This window comes from Gallinula chloropus (genome assembly GCF_964237585.1).
Source record: "Gallinula chloropus genome assembly, chromosome: 5".
NCBI classification, from domain to species: domain Eukaryota; kingdom Metazoa; phylum Chordata; class Aves; order Gruiformes; family Rallidae; genus Gallinula; species Gallinula chloropus.
The window spans coordinates 79,673,511-79,688,816 of record NC_140090.1 but is presented as its reverse complement, the minus strand read 5'-3'; the positions used below and the strand labels follow the sequence as shown (position 1 = coordinate 79,688,816).

At 46.4% G+C, this 15,306-nt stretch overlaps 1 protein-coding gene across 1 annotated transcript; it reads left to right on the top strand.

Moving 5' to 3' along the window:
* Positions 1 to 2,267: 2,267 nt before the first annotated feature.
* On the top strand, positions 2,268 to 10,945 carry CLRN3 (clarin 3; the record flags this gene model as incomplete). Its single annotated transcript, XM_084265199.1, has 3 exons — positions 2,268 to 2,496; positions 8,217 to 8,396; positions 10,671 to 10,945. The coding sequence occupies 3 exons, from the start codon at positions 2,268 to 2,270 to the stop codon at positions 10,943 to 10,945; spliced, it is 684 nt and encodes a 227-aa protein (XP_084121325.1).
* Positions 10,946 to 15,306: the final 4,361 nt, after the last annotated feature.

Sequence of the window (15,306 nt, the reverse complement as noted above, 5' to 3'; positions counted from 1 at the left end):
TTCAACCATTTGAGCCACAAAAATGGGAGCTGAGTCACTGCAAACTAAATACGAATCAATACGATCGCCCGTAGCGCCTTCCTGAGCAACGTGGAACGGCTCCTGGGCTGGGTTATTTAGGGTTTTTAAAGGTCTGGATGCTTACTTCATTGAATCAGAATGGTCAGGGCTGGAAGGGACCTTAAAGATCATCAAGTCCCAACCCCCTGCCATGGGCAGGGACACCTTTCACCAGCCCAGGCTGCTCAAGGCCCCATCCAGCCCAGCCCTGGACACCTCCAGGGAGGGGGCAGCCACCACCTCCCTGGGCACCCTGTCCCAGGGCCTCACCACCTTCAGAGTGAAGAATTTCTTCCTAATATCCAATATTAATCTACCCCCTCCCAATTTAAAACCATTTCCCCTCATCCTATCACTACATGACCTTCTAACAAGTCCCTCCCCAGGTTCCTTGTAGCCCCTTCAGGGACTGGAAGGCCACTATAAGGTCCCCCCAGAGCCTTCTCTTCTCCAGGCTGAACAAGCCCAACTCTCTCAGCCTGTCTTCACAGGAGAGGTGCTCCAGCCCTCTGATCATCTTTGTGGCCTCCTCTGAACCCATTCCAACAGTTCCATGTCCTTCTTATGTTGTGGACTCCAGAACTGGACCCAGCACTCCAGGTGGGGTCTCATGAGAGCGGAGCAGAGGGGCAGAATCCCCTCCCTCAATCTGCTGGCCATAAATTAAATTAAATCAAATCACTTCAATTTGGTTGTCTCAGGTGTACTAGAAGAGGCCCTCAGAGCAGCAGCTGAAAATGTGTTCCCTCAAAGTTTGTACCAAGACCAATATCAATCCTTGAACATATACATTTAAAATATCTTTCATAGGGAGCAAGTGGCACAGCTTTTTTACTTATTAAAGAATATCTTTGGACTATAAATACTTGGACTATGCTCTTTGCATGCAGCTAAAGGGCGAGTAGAACTATTGGATTAATAAACCCATAGAGGTGGATGAGCGCAATAAAGTTTACCTGTTAAAATTTAACTGAAGTGTGGAGAGAGAATGAGAGTCACAGTCAGGTCTCCTCTTCCCTATTTCCTTAGAAGGGCTGAAAAGCTTCCCTTTGCTCTCCAGTGCTTCAGTCATATACCGACTGATTTCTACCATCTTACTTATGTTGGGTATGTATATGATGCATATAAGGTATAAATGTATAAGATCTTCAAGGCAATGACATTAAAAATATCATTAAAGTCCCATACAATCTGAAAAAAAATATACATAAGACCATCTCCTATAAAAGACTGGTTGGATTTAGAAATAAAACTCATGGATTTCAAATGTGATTGCTGCTTTGCAGTTCTGCATCAAGAAATCGTAACACTTTGTTACAAAACAGGTATTTTCTGCCATTTCAAATTCATAACACTTTAATCTCTCAATGTCTTTACAGTGCAAACCAGTCAAAGCTCTGGGAAAACAGGTTTATTTAGCAGCACTGTTAAATCTGATTGCTTTCTAAAGGCTAACAAAACCTCTGGATGATCCAGAAGCATGGGTTCAATAGAACAGGGACCAACAACACGATAATTAATAGAAATAAAAGCTAATGGAATTTCTTTTCCTTTATCCTGACATGTAATACATGAAAATATACAGAATTTAATTAGGAAGTATAGCTCTCCCTTAGAAAATGATCTGTAGACAGAACCTCCTTACTCCCCCAAAAGCCCAAACCAGCCCAAGCTTTGCACAAAGAGCATAAAGAATTCAGGAGAGGTCTCAAAAGAGATAGTTGGGTGGCTGTTGAACAAGCTGGGAATTTGAGCAGAGAAGGAACACTGTATTAATCTTTACCTTAACGAATTCCATACAGATTTAGCAAAAAAAAATAATTTATCAGCCTTTAAGAGAAAAAGCAGGAAGAGTAAGACATCTCCCAGAGAGCAGCAAGGGGAGCTGGATCCCAGCCTCTAGAAGATGTCTCCAGAGCCGTCATCCAAAGGCTACGGTTCGGCAGGGCACTCATGAATCATCTGCTGAAGATTCCTCACAGCCTCTGCCAGGCTGGTTTGGTCGTCACTATGGCAACACCTTTTCTCCAGACCAAAGTTCAGTTGTTTTACATTTTTATGACCATTGTTTGTTTAAAGTTTACCAGGGTAGCTGTCTCCTACAGCAGAGAGCAGATCCCAGATAGCGAGGAGGAGGGAACAGCCTCATGCTAAGCAGGACTAAAGAGAAGACAATACCCTAAAAAGCCACTGGAAAATCCATCAAAATGCCATCCAGAAAAAAAACCATCATGTTCACAGCCGCTTTTTTTACCTGTGTTTGTTCTTTTGTGATAATTTGTGTTACCCTGGCGACCCAGAACTGGATAACTAGCGAGGTTCGCCTCTCTAGCAGGAACTCCAACACTACAGTCAGCCTCACCTATGGACTCTTTCGTGGGACCTGCCAACAGTTCATCGAAGTGGGATTTCAGGTTCCAGGAGGCACTTTCCAAGGTGAGTGGTGGTACTGCTTGGGAATGGGTGGCACCTTCTGGTGATGGATGTAGGAACCGCGGCTCGTTCTTGTACTTATCCATGATGATAATATGTTAACTGAGAGTGAGAATATCTGTAGCCAGTCTGGGGATTGAAGTGGTACAAAATAAGACCCCAAAAGAGCACAGAAAGGTGGCAGAATTCTTAGCAATAGGAACTTCTGGTTACCTGTGATCTTAGCCCCATCCCTGGGGATGTTCAAGGCCAGGTTGGCTGGGGCCCTGGGCAACCTTGTGTAGCTCCAGGCCTGGAGGTTGGTGGCCCTGCCTGTGGCAGGGGGTTGGAGCTCTGGGACCCTTGGGGTCCCTTCCAACCCAGACCAGTCTGGGATTCTATGATTAGCCTGCACCTTGGAACCAGAGGAAATAGAAAATAGGAACTTTACGTAAAATTGATCTTAATTTTCAGAAGGTTTTGGTGAGGAACAGAAAAGCAACGCTCAATTACCATTTGATTAAATCATTACAAACCTAATTCACCTTTCAGGATTTTTTTTTCCTTCCCCCCTACATTTCATGATGTTAAATTAATTGTTTGCTTTAAAACATTTTGCCACCTACTGTCAAATTAGCATTGTTTTTCTAGAAGAAAGTTTTAGGAGACTGCTGAAGGGAAAAGACCAAAACATGTAAAACACTAATTTAGGTAGATATAGTGTTTGTATGTGTGGTGAGCCTATATGTTCACAGAAGTTTTCCTTTAATTTCTTCCTTGAAGAGCATCCTATTTTTAAGTGTCTTTATCAAACTTTTGATAGTATATATAGTATATCAAAAATTTGATTAGTATTTTGAAACCTTATGTTTGCTCAGGTCTTCTTTCTTTTAATATGAGACTACAATATTGCATTTATTATTTTAATAATAAATATTATTTACTATATTATTTTAAATATGAGACTAATATGGATTACAACAGAGCTTGGCATTTAAGGCCTTTCTTCCCTTACACAACACATGGGTTTTAGTTGACTCCTCCTCATCATGACTTTCCATAAAAACCTCTGAGATCAGCTTTGGAGACAAGGTTATTAGAATAACTTCTCAGCAAACATCCAGTAGAAACCAATTAACCTATAGCTGTTAAATAAGTTAAATAATTAAGACAGCAGAAGAACTGGTAGATAATGGAGGAGGTATTCTACATGGGGATAAAACAAAGTTAAAATAACAGGGGAAGAGCAGAAGGGGGTTTAACTTTCTTCAAGGTTCAGGGTAAGATGAGCATGAAAAATCCTGGTAGGAGAAGCAAGACGTGAGATAAACTAAAACCACCCCAAGAAATGATGCATACCAAGTATGAACTTCAGAGTCAACACTGATTTCACACAGCTCAGCAAAGATGTACTGAACTCTACACGTAAGTAGCTCTAGCCATGTGAAGGAAAGCAATCACAAAGCTCAAAGGTAGGGAAGCTGGGAAGCTGTTGTGAGGATCAAGGATTTGCACTCACTTTATGTACCTTTCTATCTTACCACGTTCAGGGCAATAATGCTGATGTACAGGTGTGTAAGCAAATAAAAACACCCAGTTGAAAGAAACCTCACAAAATTTGGGAAGAGTAGGTAAAACTATTATGAAAGGTGAGATGCACTTTAAGATTTGCCCCTGGACTGGGAGTGGGGAGGCTGCACCTCGAGTGCTGGGTCCAGTTCTGGGCTCCTCACCATCAGAAGGACATTGAGGTCCTGGAGGGAGTCCAGAGAAGGGCAACCAGGCTGGGGAAGGGGCTGGAGGGCAAATCCTGTGAGGAGCAGCTGAGGGAGCTGGGGGTGTTGAGCCTGGAGAAGAGGAGGCTGAGGGGAAACCTTCTCCCCACCTCCCCTGCCCTGCCAGGAGGTTGCAGAGAGGTGGGCGATGGTCTCTTCAGCCAGGGGACAGGAGATGGGACAAGGGGCAGTGGGCTCAAGCTGTGCCAGGGCAGGGTCAGAGCAGATGGGAGGGAAAAGTTCTTCCCTGGCAGAGTTGTGGGGCTGTGGAACAGGCTGCCCAGGGAGGGGCTGAGTCCCCAGCCCTGGGTGTGTTTAACAGACAGGGAGATGAGGTGCTCAGGGATCTGGTTTAGCTTAGGATGGGGCTGATTGGCCTTTTTGGTCTTAAAGGTCTTTTCCCACCTTGTGATACTATGGTTTAAATTTCCCCTCTTGTTTTGGTAGGCTGTTACAAGATGTCCCATCTCAGAGAAGCCACCAAGGTAGAGCCCAGCAAGACCTAAGCCTCCCAGCTTAATTTAGCACAGAAATCACACTGTACAAACAGGCACCCAAATTCCCACAGTGGCTAACCTGTATGACACAGGCCAGTCCGTGTTGTAATGATTATATTGCCTTGAAAAACCCAAACCCTGGAGTGCTCCTGCCCAGGTACAGAGCAGATAGTGAGATCGTTACGTAACAAATACAAACCCACATCATTTATAATTACAGTCAGAGCAAAGTAATCAGTAATTTTCAGAAGAGCAAATAAGCATTTATAAAAATAGGGTGCATATAGGTTATGTCTCCTGGTGCCAGTTGGCTGAAGCCCCCAGAGTCTTGCTGATTTTACCAGGACTCAGTGTAAAACCAGGAGGGCACCCACAGAGAGCTGATTGCAAGGTGAGGATGCAGCAGGGCAGGAATTTGGGACAGGCATCTTGCCTTTGCACAGCAGCTAATACAACCCAGTCCCAGGTGCGACTGACATACAGATTTTAATTACAATTAATGACAAGCACTCACAGAACACTTGCATCAGGAAAGGATTGCAGTTCTTTATATAGCCTACATGCACTTTGGTGGTGGGGATGCTGGTTTCCCCTCCACCAGATTTAGGGCTTTATACTTATCATCCCCTCAGTTCTCCCATCTAAGCTATTTAGGGATGCACAAAAGGACTGAGCTTTAGAAATTGCTAGGTGCCTCCAACAGCTGCTGGAAGTCATGCTTTGAGAACAGTCTAAATGCAGATCTTCCCCCATCCCTCACTAGTTAAGTGGAGCATAGATGCATGATGAACTTAGCTGATTTTAAATTAATTCTTAGGCTCAATACTAGGCATCACTGTCACATTTTATATTAGGTATGGCTCTGTACAGTCTTGAAATAGAAGAAATACATTGCAGGATTGCACGCCTACTATTTTTAATTTAAAGGATTTGGGTCCCCTAAGACAGTAGATACCTTTTATTTGGTGATATCCTTAAGTAAATGGGTTGCCTGTGCAATTCCTTTGACTTCTGGTAACCAGCAAAGCCAACAGAGCACAAGGAAGGCTGAAATTTGCCATAGCAGAGAGGAATTGATCCACTTTGTAGCTTTTTAAATACATGACAGATGTTTGAGAACTGCTAAAACATCATTAATCCTATCTTCAGTTTCCAGGTGTTCCCTGGGATCATCCCAAAAAGTGGAAAGCTGGGTTCAACTCAACTTGGGGGGGTTTGTCTGGGATTTTTTGCTTGGGTTTTTTTTTTATAATGAGCAGTTCATTGTGTGTCACAAGTGATCACAGACCTCATAAAGCCTGCCAGTTCAACCCTGCTTAGCAAAGACCTCCAGACCGGCAGTCAGGCATCACTGGGGGTAGTAAAATCTGTATCCAACCATACAGGACAGAGATGGGGAGAGGAAAATAAAAGAGATACAGGAAATTAAGGAGAGAGCTGATGGGGGCAAAGCCTTCAGCTTTCCTTCTGGAACTAGGTTGGTTTATTTTGCATTTAATGCAGAGATTATCCAGCTGTGGGCTGCTATCCACCCCATTAAGTCAATCAGCCAGTGCAGGTCCCTTCACTCTGCACAGAGTATTTTATTTAGGGATAAAAAAATATACCTGCCACCATGAAACCAGCATTTTATGTAAAGCCTTTAGTCCTGTGCTGTTGTGGGTGTGCTTACAGGTGGAGCCTGGTGAAATTACATCACCTCAATAGCTGATAGTTGTCTGAGATCAGAGGGGTGCAATAGCTGCAGCCAGTCAGTTCTGGAGAGGTTCTGAGGGGTAAAATGAAGTGAGGCTGAGGGGGAAGTTACACAAACCTGTCTGATTCAGCACCTGAGTTACTGCTGGGACTAGGCAATGCCCAAGTGTGAGGACCCTGTACACAGTGCTCATCACTGCCCTTTAATCGAGTGACAGCTCCTGCATGCCTGGCTTTCCTCTTCTATAACACACCCTTACCTGCCCTTTCCTCAGGCAGAAATTAACTTCTTTATTCTATTAAATGAGAGAGCAGCTCTCCTGTTCATTTATTTCCAATAGCTCTTTCTGTTGTGAGGTTTTATTTTCTCTTTATGGGGTCTTCCCTGGGTTTTGTTGATGTTCTTATCCCTGTGATTTCCCCAAGTTCTGCAGTCCCTGGAGGCTCTGCTGCCCTGGCTCTGTGTTACAGACAGCATGGAGGAGCTTTTCCTGCAGATAGCTGCCTACCACAGCACCCATCTGAACAGAGTCCCAAAACACTGTTGTAATTCCTGCAGGGTACAGGCAGCCACAGGCAAGTTGTAGCTGCATTTTGAGTCTTTACATTGACAGACACAAACTATTGAGAGCTGTACTGCAATTACACTTTGAGTAGATGACAGTCACATGTGTCTCTTAGTGACATGTCACTTAGCTGGGAGGATTTAGACAAAAACAATACAACTGAGTACAGTTCTGAAGGGGGTGACTAAATGTGCTGAGTACATACAGCCAGCAACACACATAGCTATAGAAACTACACCAGGCAATAACCTGGGTGTATGAACTGTAGTAAGGTGGAGCAAGGAGGAGAGGTGCTGGGATGCTTGATGTTCAGGCACAGCACTCCCTGACTCATGGCCTTGAGGAGCAGAGACCTGGAGTGCAGGAGCTGAGGGCAGGGCTGAGCCAACAGCTCAGAGCCCGTGTTTGCCCCGTGCCGAGCCCAGGGCCACCAGCCCCGAGCATGAAGCGTGGACCTTGGGGAGTGACAGACCTCCAGGCCCCCAATCCTCAAGTGCAAACAAGGCAGGAGCTGCTCCTGTTTTTAAACAGGGAGCAAGTGCTTCCTCCACCAATTTTATTTTTCACCTGTGGGACATGGAAAGAGAGATCTGGTCTGGGGATGAACACCCGCTCAACCACGCCTCAGCTGTCCATGCTCACTTACACTTCTCCTAGGAGAGGACCTGACCCTTCCAGGCTAATGGCTCTACTGGCCTTTTAAAAGCTCTTCCCCCTTGTCAGATTTATCCCAGTGGGGATAAATAAGGAAATAATTGGCAATTAGAGCCAAGTTTTAGATAGGCACCCACAGAGGTTACCAGAGCTCCCTGGAACGATGGGTGGAGGTGCACCTTGGTTTCTGAACCAAGCCAGGCATAAAATTTCTGTCTCTCCAGAAGAATTTCTGTCTTCCTACCACGAGGAAGTATTTACAGGAGCATTAAGGAAGAGATGTTTGCTACCCAGCCCGATGCCTGGGGATGTTTGCATGCCCACAGGGTTAGCAGACAGGCACTTCTTCAGCCTGATGTGCCTTCACCCCAGTTTGAATTTGGGTTCGTGTGCTGTGTCCAAACATACTGTTCCTTCTACACCCTGATCTCTACAGCTTGGCCCAATCTCTGGTTATTGCCTTTAATTGCAGCCATGTCAGTAAGTCATAAGGTCACCTGAGCCCACCAGACCACACTGGGAAGGCTGATCACCGATGCTGAGCCGCTGTATTTCAGTTACAGATAAACTGAACTCCACCCAGGCGAAAAGCACCATCACTGCCATTATTGTGATTCTGGTCCTGAGTTTACTGAGCTCCCTCCTGAGTTCTGGATTTACCTGCACTAATGTTGTCAGCAACCCCTACCAGACCTTCCTGGGACCCATTGGAGTCTATACCTGGAATTCCTTATGCGGTGAGTAACGCTTCCCATGCTGGCTGCTCTCTGCCCACCACAGGGATGGGTGGGTACTCTATTGTCAGTGATTTCCAGATTAAGAAATACATATCTATAAAAGGAAACACCTGGAAAAGGCAGTTCTTTTCCACTGATTTGGGGTTGTAGCCATGTCTGCTAGAATACTGGTACTTAGGAGATCATTTTCAGGTAAAACAATATTATTTACTGGAAGCAGCAGCATCGATCAGTACGTATCTGGATTCACTGACAGCAAAAGTGGGAGTGAGAAAGGCAGGTGTAGCATCATTTCACACCCCATGCATGTCAAGAAGAACAGAGAGAGCTCACAAACACCAAAGGAGACCTTTACAGAGTAGTATGCCCTGGGTGCAACTGCAGTGCGATGTGTAACCCCCCTTTAAGGCCTTATGTCCCTGTTTTGTGGTAGGCACACTGTATCCGTTGCTGTGTTACCTACACACCAAATTAGGCCTCTAAGGTCTAATCTATAGGATGGGCTCCAGCAAAAACGTGTTGAAACACATCTACAACAGCATCAACATGGGAGGGGGGGCAGTTAAGAGCAGAGAGTCACAGCAAAATCTATTTCCCTCTGCAAAAAAAGCTTCCCCAGAGCAACATCAGTTCTCACATTTCTTAGAGAGAGGGAGGGGAAAAAAGAAAAAGGGAAAAAAAGAATCCCCAAACTGGAGAGCTGATGAGTTATTAGAGACATGAACTCTGCCAAACAGCTCTGTGGAGGTGTAACCCCTCGTTCATCTGGTAGCTCGAGCTTGGCTGCTCCTCACACACCTTCCTATGGCAATGATTTCAGCTCTCACACTCCATTTGTCTGGAGAGGGTTAGGCATTCATCTAATACTAGGCTTTCTTTAAAGGCATCTGGTTACAGAGTACTTTGGCACTGGTGTTCTGTCCTACACAAGCTCTTCAGGCCTGAAGATGCTCTGCTGATGGAGCAGGAACTTGCTGTCCCTTGAGCTGCGTCCCCCGTGTCCTGTTCCTGGGGCCATGCTCTGAGAGCTGCCCTTGCCAAAATCAGACCTTGGTGGAAAGGAAATTGTATAAACACACACAGTCTCAGCCATAGTACGTACAGGTGGGGCTGTGAAGCCCACCCCTTTCTCTGCAGCCACAACTACCCAACACCATGCATAGAGACAGATCCTGGAACAGCCATGGGTACCTTGAGACACAATTAAGTGACCAAAAGCCCAGGTTAGACAGTTGCTCAACTTCTAAGACAAACAGATCATTGTCTCACCCTAGAAGCAAGCTGGTTGTTTCCTGAGCCCAGCACCTGTTCCACAACCTGAATCTACAAGCTTTGACCTGAAGTGAAAGGACTGTAGGCTTGCCAAAGTAAACAGTAGTGAGAAAGTAAACCCTCCCATTGACTAAGGATGGTGGTTACATTTTCAAGCCCTGTCAGTGCTGTGACCTGGAAGACTACTTTGCCATGGGAATATTTTGATGAAAAAAAAAAATCCAGCATCATTTGATGTGTGAGTATATCTTGAAAGTTACTGTTTCTCCTACCAGATGGCCTGAAAGTCCAGTGTCCTGACAAAGCCTGAGCCTGTTGTAGCAGGAGCACGTGTAGGACGGTGTACATAGAAGAAAGGAATAGAAATATTTTCACCAAGGTTCAGGGATTGTTCCTCCATTAGTACTTAGAAAGCAGAGATGCAAAAGTATTATCCAGCTAAATGCCAAAGTAACTGAACTCCACTTGGATTCAGAAGGCTGCAGGAAACAGATACAGCTCTTACAAGACATTTTGGCTCATCACAGAGTCATTGAGTAATCTGACTTGGAAGGAACATGAGGTCTTTAAGCTTTTAAGCAAAGCTGGACCTGCCTTGAATGCAGACCAGGCTGCTCAGGGTTTTACCCAGCTGTGACACTGCACACCCCGTGAATTTGAGTTCATACCAGAAAAGCATTCCACAAACCACCCTGAGTTTGAATATATTACACTCATTAGCACTAAAGTCAATGAAAAAAATGACAATAAATGGCATTATCTGAGAACAGTCAGTGAGAATCCCTCAATTTCAGCAGGAGATGTAGTTGCCACTGTCAGAACACCAGGCAGATACTATTAGGTGGGGTAAAAAGTCTTTAAATACCCTCAGGTGTTACTAATGGAAAGTATTAGGTCAATCCTTGTCCTAGTCTGGGTGTTTTAACCAATTTAGCCTATTTACAAGCAGCTACAGACACAGCACTAGTTTCCCCTCTTAACATTTTGATCTGTGTTTTCTAGGAATCTTCACACTCATAGTCATGATCCTTTTCCCTGTGAATGTAGAAGGAAACGACCTGTCTTTAGAGCTGGCCCACGCGTGTGTTGGTGCTTCGCAGGCGCACATCAAATCCGAACACTCCTACGGGTATTCCTACTGGATCATGCTGGTGGTCATTTTACTGAACATTGCTTCTGTCATCATCATATATGTCTATGACCACGCCAGATATTCTAAGAAGAAAGAACAGGAAAGACCCATAGAAAATGCACCAAAAGATGTCATTCTGTTTTAAGGACACCACCGGAACGGGTGTGAAGGAAAAGGACTTTTTAAATACAGACAATCCACATCCACTCAAATTAAAGCTGTGTTTATAGTTTAATTAATGAAATAGCCCTTTTTTTTGTCTTCAAAGCCATCTGATTTTACCTTTGTGTTAGGTGCTAGCTTAATACTTACAAGTTTCCATTGGCAAATGTGCTGCTTAAACACCTCCAAGTAGATACAGCCCCTGAAGCGTGTGATGCTGGCGCTGTCCTGGGGGAACGGACCTCATGCACCTTACAGCTCTGCTCTTCCATTGGGAAAATGTGCTCCCTGAAGGGTTCTCTCCTCTCCATACCATCACCACCACCTTTCCAAGAGGACTGCTGAGCTCTTGCCTGCAGAGCACAGAGGGTATGGCTCCCACCTGCTGCTTTCTGGATTTTTCTGGACCACAGGACAGACTTGCAGTGGCTGCCATGGCTTTCTGTAGGGTCCACCAACATTGGCACCTATGAACACATTTCTAGTTCACCCTTTGGGTCCAAATGGGAAGGCTGGAGGCATTGTTTTGGTGGTGTATGCGATTTGGGATCTCAGCAGTGCAAACACCAGGAGCACTGAGATTGATGAGAAATGGTTACCAAGGTATTGGCACTGCAGTTTGTCCTGCAACCCTTTCTGCTCTCCTTCCCCCACTCAGGGATGCTCTCCTGTGCATCCCTATGGCACTGCCCTGGTGCCCACAGCCAGGTGTGCAGGTGCTTGTTTGAGCACTCAGACAAACTGGCTGGTGGTGGGTCACCTTCTCATCACACCTCCCAGTGCCAGCAGCACCGACACCTTCCCACGCTTCCTCACCCTCAGCTGGGGTGCCAGACAGGGCAGCATCAGGGAGAGGACAGGCCACCGCCTGCAGAGCACAGCAGAGCAGCCAGTGTGTAAGTTATTCATTAGTAGAACCACTCATAAATTCCTGCTCCAGGCTATTTATAGACCTCTGATTGCTGCTGACAGCAAACAGCAACTGCACCTTGAGCAGGCGTGGCCGCCTGCTTTCCCACCCGCTGCGACAGACTCACTGCATCCCCACACAGGTGCCCAGCAGCAGGGTTTAGGAGTGAGGATTTAGGGGCAGCAACACCCCTGTGCTCAGTTTAATCAGTGTTTCACATGCCCACAAAGCCACACAACTGTGGAACTGCCCAGAAGTGGGAGGTTTCCTTCCCATCCTGCCCAAGGGAAGCTGAGCAGACAAATGTGACCTTGGGACAGATGCCATCGTGCAGGATCGTGCTTGGTGCAACATGCCCCAGGAGTGTGCTGTGTGAAACAGGGGCTGGCACCTCCTGCCCCCGTGCTCCTCACCTCTGCAGCCAGGAGAACAATGCTTCTATCGTGTGGTTTTCCTTTACGGTGTGATTTTGCAGTCAGGCTTGATAGCTGTCCCATGATGGGAGAGATGCTCATGGAGTCTGAAAAAGCATTTCTGAGGAGGGAATGAGAAGACACAAGAGGTGATGTCTCACTATTTATATTAAAAAAAAATAAAGTTTCAGAATTAAAGTGCCCAATATTCTGCTGCTGTGCTTGTTCAGAGGAATCAGAGGGCTTTTCCCTCCTGCTGAAGCACATGACAGTATGATGGGAGGCAGAGTGGGGCAAAAAATCTAAAAGAAGGGGTTTTTTTTTTAAGACTTACAGGACAACAACATAAGAGCTGTTATCTGCTCTCCAGTGCTGACAAGAACCATGCCTAGAACCGCTTTCCAGTGCTGTAAACATTGCAGTGGAGCCATCAGGTTCCGCGCACCCGCGAGCGGAGCTGGCGGCCAGCCCAACATTTGCCAGTTTTGCCTTGGCTGCAAAAAATTTTCACACAGTTTCAGCAGCAGCTGTCACTGTTGTGCTGGGGCTGCATCCATCACGCTGAGACCAGGCAGAGAAATAAAGTCATCCTAATAGAATAATCTCAGAGGAGTGGGGGGCTCCTGCTTTGGAGAGCGGTGCGTTACCGTCGCTTGGGGATTTCTGTTGTGCTGAAGGACTAATTGCCATAGAAGAGCCACAACCACAACCCAGCTCAACCCCAACACAACATTCCCACTCCTGTGTGGCTGCTTGAACCACCTGGTGTGGTTAAAAATCAAGTCTGGAAGTCTCAGGGGACCTTCTGGTGCCCTGCTGATACGTATGGATGCGAAGTGGCAGACACACGTGTCGTGGGGAAGTAGCTGCGTAACGGGAGCTCACCTGCTTTGCTGTGACCCACAGAGCAAAATCTGTGCAGCACTGAAAAGAAAATCATCAAATTCATATCACAGCTGAAGGCTGACGACGCTGCCTCGGGGTTTTCCCTCTGAATGCTTTATATTGAATTAAAAAAAGGACTTTCCTTGTTGAGCTCAGAACGACCCTCCCTCTCATGCTGCAGGCTTTCTGCTTCATGTAAAGATGTTGGGTCATCAGATGATTTGATGATGATGATGTTGTCCCATCCAACCCAAACCATTCTAAGATGCTGGTGGAGATATAGCAGGGTGTGAGGAGGCAGAGGGAAGCAGCATCCTCCTGTGGTACCAACCCCGTGCCCCAAGGAGCGGCCGCTCACATCCCCGCATGGGTGAACTCACCCACCCTCGGCCAGGCTGCTGGGGAAGAGCGACTGGGAGATGCAAGAGGGACAGCACAAGGACAAGAGGAGGACACAGAAAACCACTGCAAAGCTTTCTCCCTATTTTCCCCCTAAATGCCACGACAGCCCTGCAAAGCGGTAGCAGAGCGCAGTGTGCCATGGGGATGGTATTTCATAATGAGGTCAGTTAGCAGGTAACCACCTGGATCTAGAATAACCTCCTCCCAGTTCACTTAGAAAACACGGGAATCATCTGGGAAGAGAACAGGCTGCCCAGGAGCCATCCAGGACAGGACAGGCAAATACTCAGCATGAAAAAACTGGAAGCCAAACAGTTCAGGTATCTGTTTGCTGAATCAACAGCTCAGCAAGAAAGGGTTGTGTGTCTGGGTCACAGCTGCTTCTGCCAGAGCAAGAAAACAAGGAGAAAGGGGAAAAAAAATAATAGGAAAGATGCAACATAATCAACCATGTATTTAGCTTTTAGGATATCAAAAAGGAATTGGTCTGGCTCTTGCCAACCAGGCAGCCTTTGAGATGAATGGAGCTGTGTTCAGTACACTTATCCACTTAATGAGGACAAATTCTGGCAGTTTACCCTTAGGTAAAAAAGGAAAAAAGCTTGGACTGTCAGCTTGATGCACTCCTGAAAGAAAAATCAAGCTCCCATCTTATCTAAACCCAGGGTAATTTTACACATTCATCACTTGCCAGTAGTTGAAGTGCGTTGCTTTTCACCGGGAGCTCTGTCTGGTCAGGTCAGGGGAAGGATCCTGGCTGAAACCAGCTGAAAGACGAATCCTGCCTCCAGCAGCTGAGGTCCCAGCTCCGAGCTCCCTGGAGCAGGATGGGTGCAGCGTGCTCCCTTGCCTTGCACCTCAGGGCTGGAGGTGGCTGGGAAACACAGAGACCTGAGCAGCAGCACCCATCACACACCTCAGCAGGGAGCTGAGCGCTGTGACCAGACATTCCCAGCACCCTTGGCACTGCACACAGACCCGAGCAGGATGAATCCCACACACTCCATGCTCTCCACTTGCAACATGCCCAGGGACCCGTGACATGCTGCAGCTATTGCAGAGCCCTGCCAGGAGCTCAGCAGCTGGAGAGGAACAAGAAGATTATCCAGCAAGGCAGCCAGCAGCTCCCCTCTGCACCTGGCTCTGACAGGCATAGAGCAGCTCTCTTCCTCCTTTCTCTCCCCAAGGAGAAACCCAAGGCAGCCCCTCACTCCAACCCACCCCGACCTATCCCTCCCAGTTGCCCATCTAAACAAGTGACTCGATGCTCCTACTAAATCTATCACAATCCTCAATACCTGGTAAATTATCAGTTACCTTAACGTTCAGCAGCAGCTGAGAACATTTAATAAGACACATTGCAAACCTCACAGCAGGCAAACACAATAATTTTTGCTGCAGACGTATCTACTTGACAACAAGACAGAAGCTAGTTAACTCCACAATTATAGAAGGAAGAGCCAGCACAGCTTTGCTGTTACCCACAGGCAAAGAGACTCGGTCAATAAAACCAATCCCTGTCCCCCAGGAGCTATTCTGCTAAAGAGTCATCCAGCTCCTGCTATTTAAAACTCTCTGCTGGTAGGAGAACTGACAGAATTAACAATCGATGTTCTGAATCAAGCGCGGTATCGCCGACACAGTCAGTGCTGTTGTTAGAGGAGTGGCAGAGAGTTAGAAAGAAATATTCCTCTTACAGCCCCTGTGACAGGGTTGGATGGTGGGTGAAAGGGA